This window comes from Muntiacus reevesi, chromosome 3, assembly GCF_963930625.1.
Source record: "Muntiacus reevesi chromosome 3, mMunRee1.1, whole genome shotgun sequence".
NCBI lineage: Eukaryota > Metazoa > Chordata > Mammalia > Artiodactyla > Cervidae > Muntiacus > Muntiacus reevesi.
This window is the reverse complement of record NC_089251.1, coordinates 184,057,666-184,073,866: the sequence shown is the minus strand read 5'-3', so window position 1 is coordinate 184,073,866 and position 16,201 is coordinate 184,057,666. Positions and strand designations below refer to the sequence as shown.

Sequence of the window (16,201 nt, the reverse complement as noted above, 5' to 3'; positions counted from 1 at the left end):
ACAAATTACATTTGGGGCATTTCTTATGTATTAGGCAATGAATCATAAACAGAGCCTGACTTCTAGTTAAAATATGAGATAAACTTCAAGAGGGTGAGCTCTGATTTGGTGAGTAGAGTGAAACGCACAGTTTTGAAAGGTTGGGATTTAAGGAGAACAGGACTTCTAAAGTGACAACATCCAAGAGTTCCAAGCCAAAATGCAGACCTGGAAATTATCTGGTATAGCTGAGTCTGAGGAAATGAGAGAGACCTCTAAGAGAAAAAGCTGGAGAGAAAGCAGAGGACTGAAAACTATAATGAGATGGGGAGAAAAGTCTATTTATCATTCTTCCAGGGAGTCCAGGAGCCCAAATCATATGTTCCATGTCAGCAGAATGGAGAACAATGTATTGATCCTCTTATCCTTTAAACTAAATGAATGATAGTAAACATTTATTCATTACGTGCAGGTGCCAAGGAATGAACGGTCATACGTTCATAACAGCCCACTGATGAAAGGAATCTTGTCTCCATTTCACAGGTGAGGATTCAGGTAAGGCTTGCAAGGTCACACAGCTGAGCTGTGACGTGTCTAGAACACCAGTCCATGGACTCCTTTTCCAGAGGGCCTGCCATTATGGCCAGGGGGCTGAGCAACCTCCCGAGTGTCCTTGATTCGCTGGCACACCAACCCTTTGCTTCAGGTCACCTTGCACGGACCCCTGCATGAGCCAAGTTACTGCCTCGTAGCAAACAGCCAAGAAGTACCAAATGCCCTCATGGCCCCACTTGATTATTTATGACCATGTTATTCTCTGAGACACTTATATCTCAGGTAATGAAGCAGAAACTGGACCGGAAAGTATGAGAAGAACCTCCAAAGGTTGCAATTTGATTTTTAAATCAAACACATTAAGGTGTTCTTTTCACAAGTTCTCCTTCATGGAACAGTAATTGGAAGACTAGTAGGAAGAGGAAAAATAAACATACCCTGCTTCTAAAATGTTACCAAGATCCCAGAGCGGGTTCACCACACTAATTCTTTGACCCAAGCCACTGTCTAAGCAGAAAAGAAAGGCAAGCATATCAAGAGATGGCCTTTCCAATCTTCTAGAGCTTAAACTTTTGAGTGAGTTGTAAAAGAGCAACAGAATCAAATACTCCTATTTCTGAAAAGCATTTTGACTCAAAACTACAAAAGAGAAGGCTTCAAATCTTCTAAGTCACAAGGTAAGGACAAACAGGTGAGAAGCCATTATACCAGAAAAGCACTATTAGAATTCTGGAATATTATTCCTCTTCTGCTGGATAAAGTTCTGTACCTTCAGAAGCCTTAATGTCATTTGTATTTGTGTATAAGATAAGAAGTAGAATACATTATTACTGAAAGACTAGGCATTGAGAAATAACATATCTGTGTAAAACATTCTGAGAGAGGAGGAATATCAGATGTCTGGGTGTGTATTGAGCAGTAGCTAGGTAAAGAAAGAAAGATGACTCATGCAAATAGCAGAGAAAATCAGATTCCAACTATCTTCAAACACCATGGGATGAGGTTTCGGAATCCTTGAAGGTATTCAGCATGCTGAGGCTTTCCCAAGTTCCTGGTCTCACTGTACTTTTTGGAATCTCTTCTCTAAGGCAGCACTGTTTTTCAATGTCCCATTGTTGGTGACCAAAAAAAAAAAAAAAAAAATTGGGAGAAAGAAGTAAGTAGCAGGAGGCACTTCTGGGCCTGAGCTAAGAGCCAACCCAGCAAGCCTGCAGTGGGGAGAAAGAATGTGGGGAGTGGTTGTGGATGGTGTGTTTTTTTAAAAGGATACCGGCTATTGAAAAAAGCACCTTTTCAAAATGATAAACACTAATAATATGGTAATATTTATTTCCCAAGTTGGCTCACATAAAGCTTAGAAATACCATTACGGCAATTTCTATTTATAGATTGCTGCCAATCCTGATTTTGAAATACCTAATAATCCAAAGCAAATAAAAAAGACTGTGATCAAGAACAGACACTTTAGGTGCAACAACTGTCTTTTATTAATAAGGCACTAATTCTAAAATGATTAAACCTGCTTCTCGAAGGAGAAAGACCACCTTTCCTTAAGTTTCAAAACAATGAGGCATGGTCATAAAATAACAAGACTGGTCTCTTCAGCCCATTCTTGTTTTCATGGTTATAAAAACACACAGCTCAAAATCTAGACGAATTCTCTCTGATTATCTCTACTACTTTTGTTTAAAAAATAATAATGCCAACTCTGTTTTTCAAGTTTTAAAAGTTACATAAAGGTGAACATAAGTACGTGTGGAGCATGAATTAAGCCTCTGGAAAGACATGCCCTCAGCCACCAAATATAATTGAAATATATGCCCAAAATACTCAGTTTTTGAGAGGGACTTAGCACTGGAAACACAGCAGCTGACTTGAGTCAATGGATGACTTGTTCATAATGCGTAATATTGGGTCAACTCACAAACCTGCTTCCCCACACGTCCAGACTATCAGTGGGAATGATCAGTCCTTCTCTGCCATTCAGGTGAATGCTACCTCCTCTGAAAAACCTCCATAACCACTGGAGAAATGGGCCACCCACTCTTTGAGATATTGCCTGATGCTAATTTTTAATTTGTTTGTTTGCTTGACCATCCCCCCACCCCCAGCAACACTCTGGCGGGTCTCAGTTGTCTCCTGGGACAATTATGAAAGAGTTGTCTCCACTCTCAGCCTCCAGAGTGTCTCTTGCAGCACCAAACCCAAAACCTGGCACACAGTTCATGTTCCATCGATATCTGCTTCATAAAATCTGTTCTTTTCCTGTTGAGATGTGAAGGATAAGTTTATCATGGCAACATTATTCATGCTGCAATGAGTCCCTGACCTGAAGTCTTAAATTTCTTAAATCTTAATTTCTTCAACTTCTGATTTAAGGGAAATTTATCCATTGTACTTTTAATCTTATCATCATAAATGGAATCATGTGCAGATTTTTATGCAGTATGTTATTTCCACTCTACATTTCAGAAATACATTAAGGTTTTAAATACCGGCTTACTTTCCAAAATGAAAACACGACCATTGACATAACCATGCTAATTCCAAAATATAATTATATTTTATGCATTTAAAATTTCTTAAATTTATCTTTATCACTCTTTAATTTTTAACTTTCTGTGGAGGGTAAGAACTTTGTAGTGTGGTTTCAAAGGTCTTAAAGTGTGCTCTATAATACTTAGGAACTTAAGTCAATCTCAATGTAAAGATGATAGAGATATGTAGACATATCTCCATATGTGTGTGTATGTGTATATATGTGTGTATATGTATTGAAACATTTATAATTCATTTATATAGTATACATATAGATATACAGTATATATATATATCAATACCTGTGTATCTGTATATATAGATATGCACACACACATATGTGTGTGTATCAGTGCATTTATATATATATGCTGCTTTAGTAACACTCATAATTATACAAAATTGAATATACTATGTAGTTTTGTTCTAAACATAATTATATATAGGAAAAAACAGGCATCAGTGTCATCTCCCTCTAGTATAAATAAAGTTTCACTATAAAGGGATACTTATGTAAAATAGTCATATTTATATTGATTCATCAGAAACTTTAAAAGGAAGAGACAGAGATTAATAATTTGTGAAAACAGAAAATATACCAGCAATTAACTGATAAAAAAGAAAAGATAAAAACATTTATGGAAGGGTTAAGTAAAATACTCACAGTATTCTTCTGGCAAATGATTTCCTGAAAAAAGAGAAAAGAGAATAAAGCAAAAGTTAATACAAAATTAATTAATTCAACTAATTAACTGAAATATTCTATGTGGCAAAATTTGTATTAACAATTTTATTTATTTATCACTAGCAATTAGAAATTCAGAATGTGAAGAATATACGGTATCAACTAAGTTCCTGCATCTGAGTTTACAGTCTGATGAAGGGGACAGGAATGCACAAAAGTATCGACTATGGTTTATGGTTTTAGGAAGACACCATAAACATGTAGAATCCAAAACTGAAATCTGAAAATCATTTCTGCAGAGTATGTATGCGCAGAATTATCTTATCAGTTACAATCTTTGGGGGAAAGAGATTAAAATGAGTTAGCTTTCCCAAAGCACAGTCTCAATCAAGCCCTGAGAAGGAACCCAGCAGCATTCTTGGAGAAAAGCTAGAAATAAAGGGTGCTGGCCACTGGGCGGTGGGCAAACCACATGTAGACAATAAGGACATCTGACAATAACTAGTCATAAATGTTATGTATTGTTCCGTAAGAAGTGAAATATGATAAATACATTGCAGGTGGTGCCCCATCTTCTAGATTATGAGAAATAAATGCGATCATGGGAATAATGTGGCTATATCATATCTGGCACATAGAAAGCTCTCGATAAAGCCAGCTATTATTATTCCTAGACTTCAAGAAGAGTAGAGACGTGGAAGAGACAATCTAGAAGAGTCTGGGGCATAAAAGCTTCATGAGGTTGGGGAACCATGACTGAGAAAGGAGAGATGGGACTGTGTTTTAGAAAAGATGGCAGGTGTGTTGCCAGGGAAACAGGAAATGTGAGGCATTTATGGAGTCTACAGTGTGGTCCATCTGGCTAAGACCAGAAGTGGAACCAACCCAGGCCAGGTACGAGAGGAGCAGAGGAGTGATGCAGGCCATCACTCACCCCAGGGGACCAGCTGTCATTCATCCCAGGATCGACGTGGGGCAAAGGGGAACCTAGGAGGGCTTCAGCTTAGAGCAGGAGGTAAGATTTCTGAATGATTAAGGGTAAAAGATGAGTAAACAAAAAGAGGAAGAGATTGTGCAGGGTAATTCTGAGAGCCATAAAGATGTACATAAAATACTAAAAGAGGCCCTTCAATAGTCACAATCTTGCTGGTGAAAAAAAGAACACATACACATGTAAAAAGAAACATAAGTCTCTACATACAACCATGTATGCATATCTGTCCTACATCCAAAGAGCGATACGACAGTAAGAACTGGGGTTTCTGGGGAAAAGATGTTCCTAGGGACCGAAAAAGGCTGAAGATCAGCAAAGAAGGTGGAATTCAAGAGGACAGTCATATCTTCCAAAGACAAAGCGGGGAGGTAGGAATCCAGGCTAGAGGACTAGGAATGCAAAGGCCCATTTAGGAAACAATAAATATTATTCCTGGAGCTAAAGAAAACAGCTCATTTTTTTGAGAAGTATAGAAGAGAGAAATAAAAGGGTTTCCTTTTATTATCGAAAAGATCTTGAATTCAATCATTGGGCTAAAACAGAAAGTTCATTTTGGCACATACTGATAATAATAGAAAGTTATTTGGGGCCTAACTGAAGAAAGCCTTGAATGCCAAAATAAAGTTCCTCTGTTGTGTGGGCATTTGGGCATATGAGAGTAAAAGTGTTTTCTCAGGTGAGTGACAGACATATAAAAGTCTCTGCAAACACTGGGACATTGTTTGTAAAAGCAAAGGTTGGGAACAACACAAATGTTCTATCAACTAGAAATTGGCTGACTAAACTATGGTTCCTTGACATGATGGAATACAATGCAGCTGAACAAAAGATGAGAAAGTTCTCTATGAAGTGATACGGAAAGATCTCCAAGATATACTGCCTATCGAACAAAGGGAAAGGACAGAATGGTTGTTACCCTATGTTTCTACTTATGTATATAATAGGGAGAAAAAAAAATCCTCATTTGTCTACTTCTAACATCTTTCTAGAAGGATATACAAGAAACCAATAACAGTGGCTGCCAATGGAGAGAGGATCCAACTGCCTGGAGGACAAGGATGAGAGGACAGCTTTTCAATAATATATCTTTTTGCACTTATAAATGTTTATATAGGGTGAATGTATTACCCAAGAAAGACAAGTGATTAAAAGGTAAACCTTGTAAAAGTTTTAAAAATATGAATTAGATGGTGGTATTTAGTATTGGATGGGAAAAAGCATTCAGGTAGTCATCACCAAAGTCCAGGAATGTCTGGACTTTGGACTTGGACAATGGTAGTGCCCTGGGGGATGGAAATCAAGAGACAGATGAGTGATGATGTAGAGGAAAGCTGAAAGTGTCTTTTCCCACAATGTTTCACAGGTAGTTAATGCAACTCTCCACCTCCTCACCCCCCACACACATGCGCGCGCGCACACACACGCACACACACACACACACACACACCCATGGTTCATGAAAAACACAAAGCCAGGATAGTCTAGCTATCCTGGCTCAGATAGTCACAAAGCCAGGAATATAGTATGCAGAATTTTCCAAACTTGATTTATGAAGCATCTCTCCAGAATAGCAAACCACACTCTTTCCTAAATAGGCACAGCCTTCTCTCATCCCTCTAAGCAAAAAAAATAAAAAATTTAAAAAAAAGGAAAGAAAGAAAGAAAAGAAAAGGAAAACAACACTCTTCTCTTAATCCTGTACCACACAGAATCCTCTGCATATTGCACAGGAAACCCTGTTCTCTCGTGACTGCCTGCAGTGACATCTAACCTCCTAACAGAAGCAGGTGATGTCCTTATCTTTGCCCTCATGACTCCGCATACAGACCTCTGAGACAGCACTGGATATACCACACCGCAATTACCGCTTTATACGCTTCTCCTATCCTACATCATGAGTTCCTTGGGTGCAAGAGCCATGTTTAGTTCATATTTGTATCCCCATTGATTGCCTAGCAGATTGCAGGGCATATAGCTGGTGCTCAATAAAAGAATGAATACATTAACTAGTTCATGAATGTAAAAAAGACTGAACTCTGAATTAGGATAGATAGGTGTAAGTCTTGGCTCTGCTCCTGACTGGCCATGTGTCATCTCACCTCTCTACTGTAACTCACTAAGAACTGGAGAAAGGGATTGTTGGTCCCTTCCACTGCTGTATCCTATCACCTACTTTGGTTAAAGGCCTATCAGAGTCAGCATTGTTTTTGAGCCACTGGAAGGAGCGATGTCCTTACGCCCAGCACAGGAGCAACTCAGCCATGATTTCTGTTTGGTGCACCAGGCACAGAGATGGAGGTGGTGATGAAAGGAGCTGTGATGCGGGCTGAGTGAGCTGAAGGCTCCCTTCTGGCTGTCACCAAAGGAAATAACCACAGTGCTTACTGGCCTACAGCCAGTATGTTATGTCCTCCTGAAGAATTACTTATTGAAGTAATAACCCTTTTACATGTCTTCTTTGCTTCCATTTCAGGTAATGTACGCATCATAAAAAATTCTAAAAATATATTCAATCATCCTTATAGCTGTCCTACTGAATTTTTATTAACTGCTTGCTCACATTTTTATAGAAGCTAAAGGGGTACAAATGGTTCTGAAGAAGAGTTTACTCACAGCTTACGATGTAACCTTAAAGGAGGCATCAACTTTAAAGAAAGAAAGGGACTATTTGTGCATTTTAACTCAGTACAAATAAACAGCAAACAAGACCTAAAAAGGTATCTAACTACTGAGGTGGAATAGTGAATGTCTGCATGGGTGCATGCTCAGTTGTTTCAATCGGGTCCAACTTTTTGTGACCCCCATGGACTGTAGCCCACCAGGCTCCTTTGTCTGTGGGATTCTCCAGACAAAATACGGGAATGGGTTGCCATGTCCTCCTCAAGGGTTCTTCCTTATCCAAGGATCAAACTCTCATCTCTTGCATCTCCTGGACTACAGGTGGATTCTCTACTGCTGAGCCACCAGGGAAGCCCCAGTGACTAATCTGTGCTAAATCCATTGAAGGGGAATAAAAAGGAAGAAAGGGAATAAATTTAACAGGCAACTGCAATACTTCACATCACTCAGTGGAAATGTCTTGTCTAAAGAGCCTAAAAATGAAAAAACAAAAATCAACATAAACTTCAGGTCCTTAACCGTGAACTGTTTCTGAAGATGCATTACCCCACTACACTTCGTTCTTGCCTAAAGTCTTTAGGGGACCTTTAACCAATGTACTCTCTGGCTGTACCAAAAACATCCTCAAATGTTTTCTCCAGGATGCCTTGATAACCAACCCAGGAAGCAAGGCAAACCAGACAATCTAGCATAGGTCTCAATCCAAAGGAAGACAAAGACAACTTTTGAGAGCTACTTGGGACAATGTAACATTGAAGAGGTCATCATAAGGATAAATAAATGTGGAAGAGTCTCCAAAATTGGAAAGTTTCTCTGCCTAACATTTAGGTAATTACAGCCAGGGGAAGGATGTGGGAACAGTTGGTGTGAGGTTGCCAAACCAAATGGACACAGAGTGGAAGAAAGTTAGCAACCAGGATCTGTTTCCTGAAAGAAAAGAAAGGCACAGGCTGGTGGGTTTTGGCCAGGGAAAAAGACCATGGCTCCCTGCTGGTGGCCTTCAAGGTCTTCTCTTCTGAGATTGCTTTCTGTCCCAATGGAATGTGGCAAGTTTTCCACTAAAATTGGGGGGAAAAGGAATCTTTCTTGTACTCCCCAGCTCCATCTTCTTACTTAATTTCAATGCCTCAAAGCTAAACAAAGATATGTCATATGGGCTGCGGTGAACACCATGGGCCTCACTGAGAAGATGGGGCTGATCTTTACCCTTCTACATGCTGGGTGGGCTTAGGTGGAACACTCCAACACAGGTGTCACAGAACTGGTTCATCTTTCAAGTCGGGGAACCAGGCACTCTTGTGTTTACATGGTATGCTTACATAAAAGCTCAAGGTAAAAAAAAAAAGAAAACTCAGTCTAACAAAAACCTGGAAAATCATATTTTTAATGGACATATGAAATCTGTGGACAGATATACAGAAAAACATACCTGATGACAAGTCCAAGAATATGGGGTTTGTTCTGCTCTGATGCTTAATTATGTGTGTACCTCTAAATCATTGCATCTCTATGGTTTTAGTTCTCATGTGTAAAGAAAGTATCTTCCATCTGCTCAATCTGCATAGTAATGGCACTGCCCATCTCAATGGGTCATGTTTAAAAACCAAATGAAATAAATTTATGAGAGACCTTTAAGCATTTAAAGTCATATGCAACATGAGGTATTAATGTTATCAAAGCAGACAAGCCCAACTCATTTCCTATGTTATCGAATGCAGAGGCATCTTACACCCGCATTCTTTTCCTGGGAAGGAACACATCAGGATTATGGAGAAGACATGTGAGCAACTGTTAATAAAAACAATCTGAATCCAAAATCAGGTTTAATGGTACCCAAACTTGAAAATAATCCTAAAATAAATTCTAGACTTTCTTCTCCTTCTCTATTAATTTTTTTTCATGTTAAAAAAATATATCTTGGTGGGAAAACTCTTACTGCAAGTAGATACATATCTTTAAATGGGGCTAAGATGCTGAAGAGTGACATTTTATACATACAGCACTTGAAAGAGCTTCTTAACACAAACTTCTTATAATATGCTGTTATTATTATAATCAACTTCCTCTTCTTTGTCACCATCAATTCTTTCAGCGAGGCCTAATTGGACCTTATTATTCAAGTACAGGTATTTCTTTTTTAAAAAAACTGTATTATTGAAAAGTTACAGATATGATGAATTCTAGCATGGTAAATTATACTTTACACATAGATTTTAGTCAAACTTTCAAGGATGCTTTCTTAAAAGACTCAAATAGGGTGGTGGCTTGCAGTGCCACAAAGATCAACTTTCAGAGAAAGAAGCATTTATTTAAAATGAACAAACAGCTCTAGAATTCAGCTGGGTGGGAGGTAGGAGGCTTTCAGACTCATACCCTCTGTGTACAGAGGTATTCCTTCTTGCTTTTTAAGGTATTGAAAGTCATGAGCCTGTGATGAAAATCTCGACAAATGGAGAAAATACACCCAGAGATGTGATGGCATCCTCCGCTCACTACGTAGCCTAGATTTCCTTCTCCTTTGGATAAGATGGCAGTAAGATGCTAGACACAATGAGATGGGGGAGTGGAAAGGGGGTCAGGAAGGAAAGCAAGGGCATCCTTTATCCAGCATACACATAATTTCTTTGAAGATGTAATCTTGTTACCTGACATCAAAGAAAACTGGATTTTCCAGTCACAAGCCCTTTCCAAAGCTCAGAGATAAAACAGCTGGAAATCCACTCCTGCTGAAGACATCTTCATCTAGTTTGTCAATTCAAGATCTTGAGAGAAAATCTTAATAAAGTAGTGCTCACAGGGATTTCTTCTCTCTTTCTCCCCCAAATTACCTCCTTCCCCCCCCAATTTGACATGGAATTACATAGCTCAGAGGAAAGTTAGATCATTTCTAAAATAAGTAAAATAAAAGAACTAGAACTTTTTTCTGTCAATAGAAAATATTTTTTCCATGAAATATTAACAAGGATATGTGATGATTATACGAGACAGAGGAGATACAGAGGGCCATGGTTTACAAATCAATGGCCAGTTATTAAGTTAGTAAGACACTTAAGAAAATGTCCAGGAGCAGCACTATTCCATGGGGCACAGCAAATGTTTCCAGCTCACAAATCGTTAAGACTATGTTATAGGATCATATCCTCAAATGACTTTTTTTTCCTAACGTTTACCATGTACTTTGTACCACTAAGTTAAGTGCTACTTTAGAGGGCTGAAAAGAATGTAGTAAAAATTCATTATTAAACTAAGAGAATTATAAACCTTTGGGAAAATACCAATTTTACTTTCCTACTCAGTTCAATCTAAAACTAAATTCATCTTAGTTCTTTATCTTGGTAAAAGAGATAAAACTTTAAGAAAAGGAAGTAGTGGTGTAACAGGAAAAAAAGTTTTTTGAGTTTAAGAACACTCCAGAATCTGAGTTAATTTGCCAAATACATGTGAAAATTTAACTTAAGTTCAAGGTTGTTGTTGTTTAGTCACCAAGTCGGGTCTGACTCTTTTGCCACCCCATGAACGATAGCCTGCCTGGCTCCTTGGTTCATGAGATTTCCCAGGCAAAAACACAGGAGTGGGTTAGCATTTCCTCGAGGAGCTCCTCCTGACCCAGGGATCGAACCTGAATCTCCTGCACTGCAGACAGATTCTTTACCACTGAGCCACCAGGGAAGCCCTAAGTTCAAGGTATTTATAACAATATTACTTTGATCTCCTCAACAAACTACTAGAAACTAGTATTAGGCTGGCCAGAAAGTTCATTTAGGCTTTCCCATAAGATGGTATGAAAAAACCTGAATGAATTTGCTGACCAACCCAATATAATCATCAAAATTCACAGTATTGACATTACTGCCTGGTCTTCTAAAAAAACTAACCATTTGCTTCAAGTGGAAATGAATATTATCAGCAAAATGGACTCAATATCCAATTTCTCGCATACAAACTCCAATGGAGATTGAGTCCCTCTGTACCTACAGACAAACATCATGAGTCTAAGTACCATGCAACTTTTGAATGAGCAACCACGACAGTCCGCAAGGTTCATCCATGTAGTAGCATGTGTCAGAATTTCCTTCCTTTTTAAGGCTGAATAATATTCCATTGTATGTGTATACCACATTTTGGTTTTATCCATTCACCCACTGATGGACATTCAGGCTGCTTCCATATTTAGCTATTTTAAGTACTGCTGTTATGAACATGGGTGCATAAATATTTCTTTGAGATCATGCTTTCAATACTTTGAGGTATATATATCCAAAGTGCAATTGCAGGATCATATGAAAAAATTGCCATATTATTAAAAAATCATTGATTTTTAAAGGGGTAATTTAGTGATAACGTTACATATTTTGGTTTGTGCACCCCCAGTTTCATGCTAGTCAGATCCCGGTCTAGAAAATACTAGTTGCATTGAGGCAGAGGAAGAGTTTCAGCCACCAAATATACTATATTCAGTGAGACGGCAAAAGATTAAGCATGTGGATAGACTGCTGTAAAGAGCAGTTTGTGAAAGCAAATCCCACCTGGAAAGTGACATTTCAAACAATGGTTACAGAGGAAAACACAACTAAATTTCTTGAATAAGGAATGATCTCACATAATCATTATGTTTCGACATAGGCTGTGTCACCACTAACTGGTATGCATATCAATCTCTAGACATTTATTCTGCAACGGATAAAATGGGAACAAAGCCTATCTTAGTGCAGAAAGAATAATTTCAAATGCATGTGAGGCCTTCTAATCACAGTTAGAACATTAGGAAAAAAACATTTTGAGATTCAAATGCCCAAAATATATGTAAGTTATCCTAAAGGACACAGAAAGTAACAGACTATAACAATTTTTTTCATTAAAAACATTAGTTATGAAATATTTAAAGAATATAAAACTTAGCCACTCACTCCTTTAGCACAGCAAAGAAAACCACCAACAAAATTAAAAGGCAATCTAATAAATGGGAAAAGATAATTGCAAATATATCTAATAAGAGGTTAATATCCAAAACATGTAAAGAACTCATACAACTCAATTTTTAAAAAATCAATTAAAAATTGACAGGAGATCTGAAATAGACATTTTTTAAAAGAAGACATACACTTTTCAACAGGCATATAAAAGATGCTCAACATCACTAATTATCAGGCAAATACAAATCAAAACCACAATGAGATATCACCTCACATCTGTCAGAATGGCTATTATAGAAAGACAACAGACTGTTGGCAAGAATATGGAGAAAAGGGAACCCTCATACACTGTTGGCAGGAAAGCAAATTGGTGCAGTCTCTGTGGAAACAGTACAGAGGTTCCTCAAAAAATTAAAAATAGATCTACCATTTTTGTTGTTGTTCAGTCATCCAGTAGTGTCCGACTCTTCACGACCCCATGGACTGCAGCATGCCAGGCCTCCCGGTCCCTCACCATCTCCCAGAGTTTGCCCAAGTTCATGTTCGTTTCATCAGTGATGCCTTCCAGCCATCTCATCCTCTGATGCACTCCTCTCCTTCTGCCCTCAATGTTTCCCAGCATCAGGGACTTATCCAATGAGCCATCTGTTTGCATCAGATATCCAAAATATTGGAGCTTCAGCTTCAGCATCGGTCCTTCCAGTGAATATTCAGGGTTGATCTCCCTTAAGATTGACTGGTTTGATCTCCTTGCTGTCCAGGGGGCTTTCAGGAGTCTTCTCCAGCACTACAGTTTGAAGGCATCAATTCTGTGGTGTTCTGCCTTCTTTACAGTCCAGCTCTCACAACTGTATGTGACCACTGGAAAAACCACAGCCTTGACTATACGGACCTTTGTCATATACGATATGATCCAGCAAATTCACTTCTGAGTGTTTATTCAAAGAAAATACAAACACTAATTTGAAGAGATATATGCACCCCCATTCAATGCAGCACTGTTTACACTAGCCAAGATATGTAAGCAACCTAGATGTCTATCAGTAGATGAATAAATAAAGAAGATGTGCTACACACACACACACACACACACACACACATAGGAATACTACTCAGCCATAAAAAGAATGAAACTGTGCCATTTGCAACAGCATAAATGGAGCTAGAGAATACTTATGCTGAGTGAAATAGTCAGACAGATAAAGACAACCTCCAAATGATGTCACTTATATGCAGAATTAACAAACAAAAAGAGGTAAACAAAACATAATAGAAATAGACTCATAGATACAGAGAACAAAGTATAGTTGCTAAAGGGGAGGGATGTGTGAAGATAAGGAAAATTGGTGGAGTGGATAAAGTGGTACAAGTTTCCAGTTATAAAATAAGTAAGTTATGCGGATGTAGTATATAGCATAGGGAATAACAGGAATAAAGTACTTTGGCCACCTGAAGCAAGGAGTCAACTCATTGAAGAAGACCATGACCCTGGGAAAGATTGAGGGTAGGAGGAGAAGCGGGGGACAGAGGATGAGATGGTTGGATGGCATCACCGACTCAGTGGACGTGAGTTTGAGCAAACTCTGGGAGACCATGAAGGCCAGGGAAGCCTGGTATGCTGCAGTCCATGGGGTCACAAACAGTCAGACACGACTTAGTGACTGAACAACAGCAACACAGGGAGTAATATGGTCAGTGACGCTGTAGTGGGCTGTGTATAGAGACAGATGGTAGCTAGACGTGCGGTGATCATTACTGTGTTATACACCTGAAATTAATACAATACTGTAAGTTGATTATACTTCAACTTAAAAAATTAACAAAATTTTTCACACACCCATGGATATACTATTCAGACTTAGAAATGCAATACATATATAGTTGAAGACTGCTTAATTCTATTCCACCTATCCTTCAAAGAAGTATTCATAATTTATTTATAATCCTCATATATACTTTTATCCTTTTATTACACAAATGTATAGAGAGCACTGTCTTGCATGTGATGACATTTTGTATAGATGGCATCATACTATACTCACGTTTCTATACTTTTTTTTTTCTCTTAACACTGTTTTTGAGATATACTAATAGTGGTACAGAAAACTGTAGTTAATTCAATTTTAAGTGCTCTAAACATTCCATTAAATGACTAAACCAGAATGTATTTTTATTCATTCTTCTGTTGATAGATATTTACCAATTTCTGTGACAGGAGGATTACCACAAACAATGTTTACATAAGCTTTCTTGATTATATCACCTTATGCATGCTAAAGACTTCTTTTAAACAGAAATGATCTTTATTTTTCTCAAAAAATAAAAGAATCAGAACTTCTTAACATTAAAGATCAGTGCATTTAAAGGAAACTACCACGACCTACACATTTGAAAAAGTTAAATGAAAATCACAAACTGAGTAAGAAAATCTTCTTTCTATAACTTTCAAAAGTAAATTTAAAATGAAATTTTAGAGGATTTGACATGATTAATCTATTTGGAGTAATTTCCCTGTGTATCCCAACATGCCTTTATTTAAGATTTTTTTTTATCACTTTATTTAAAAAATTCTTATGAGGCATAATTGACATGTAGCATTATATTCGTTTTAGGTGGGCCATATAATGGTTTGATATTTGTGTACACTGGAAAACAACCATTTCAATCATGTAGTTAACATCTGTCACTATAGATACTTACAAACTTGTTTTATCTTATAAGAACTTTTAAGGTCTACTTTCAAAAAATATTTTTTAAAAGAGAAAGAGATTAGTTGAGACTACTAATCTGGGCAGAAGAAATATCAGTGGAACTATAAATATTCCATTAAATGACTATAACAGAGAGTATTCATATTCATTCTTCTGTTGATAGATATTTACCAATTTCTCTGGGGGAGGGATTATCACAAACAAAGTTAACATAAACTTTCTTCATTATATCTCCATATGCAAGCCAAAGATTTTTTTTTTTTAACAGTACACATCTAGAGACAGAACTGCTGACTCTTGGTGATAAAGTCAGTTGATATTATAAGCTATTGCCAAATTGATCTTCAAAAGGTAGTGCCAACATTCTCTTCTACCAGCAATGCATACACTTCCCACACTTCAAAGCCCTGCCATTGGTATAATAAGGGCTTTTAATTGTTGACTGACTGATAGTGTGAATGATATTTCCTTGTTTTGTTTTGCTTTGCTTTTATATGAAGCATTATTTAAAAGTGAGTGGGGAGTGGCCTAGCGAAAAGAGAGGGAGCTAAATAAGGGAGAAAGAGTAGGAGTCAAGATTTATAGCTGAGAGTTATTGTTATAAAGGAATATCTTTTTGTTTTTGTGTTTATTTGTTTTTTAACTTTTTATTTTATATTGGAGTACAGTTGATTAACAATGTGATAGTTTCAGGTTTGCAGCAAAGTGATTCAGTTATACACATCTATTCTTTTTCTGCTCAATATTATGTAACAACCTAAACAGGAAAAGAATTTATAAAGGAATATCTGATGAGAGAAGAAATGGTGCATTAAAACAACGTCCTCACTCTACACAACAGCCATTTATTTCTCCCAAGCTCTTTCTGATGACATATGGACTCCATGTTATTTGTCCCACAGACCATCAGCCAATGGTTCCAGACCTACAGTCCCATTTACTGAGAGACCCCAAATGAATACCTGATCATTTCTACAATGTACCAAAAATCAGAAAACATTTGTTATAGCAGTTTCTGATTTTCAAACAAACGTAAATCTCAGCAGAGTCTCATTAATAGGCACATAAGATGTTTTCATGTTATCTATTTAAAGAAAATTGTGTTATTATTTAAATAAATTTTTTCCTATTTGCTAAGGAAAAAATATCTATCAACTTCCCTTTCTCAAAGGGAAATGATGATCTTCTTTTTGAAAAAAATTATTTC

The 16,201-nt window shown here is 37.4% G+C and overlaps 1 protein-coding gene across 1 annotated transcript in view; it reads right to left on the bottom strand.

Moving 5' to 3' along the window:
• The window catches only part of MAP3K5 (mitogen-activated protein kinase kinase kinase 5), a 213,220-nt gene that overhangs the window by 133,618 nt on the left and 63,401 nt on the right, over nt 1-16,201 (bottom strand). Inside the window, exon 3 of the mRNA XM_065931283.1 lies at nt 3,737-3,760. Within this exon, the coding sequence (XP_065787355.1) occupies nt 3,737-3,760 (24 nt within the window). The remainder of the gene's footprint in view (nt 1-3,736; nt 3,761-16,201) is intronic.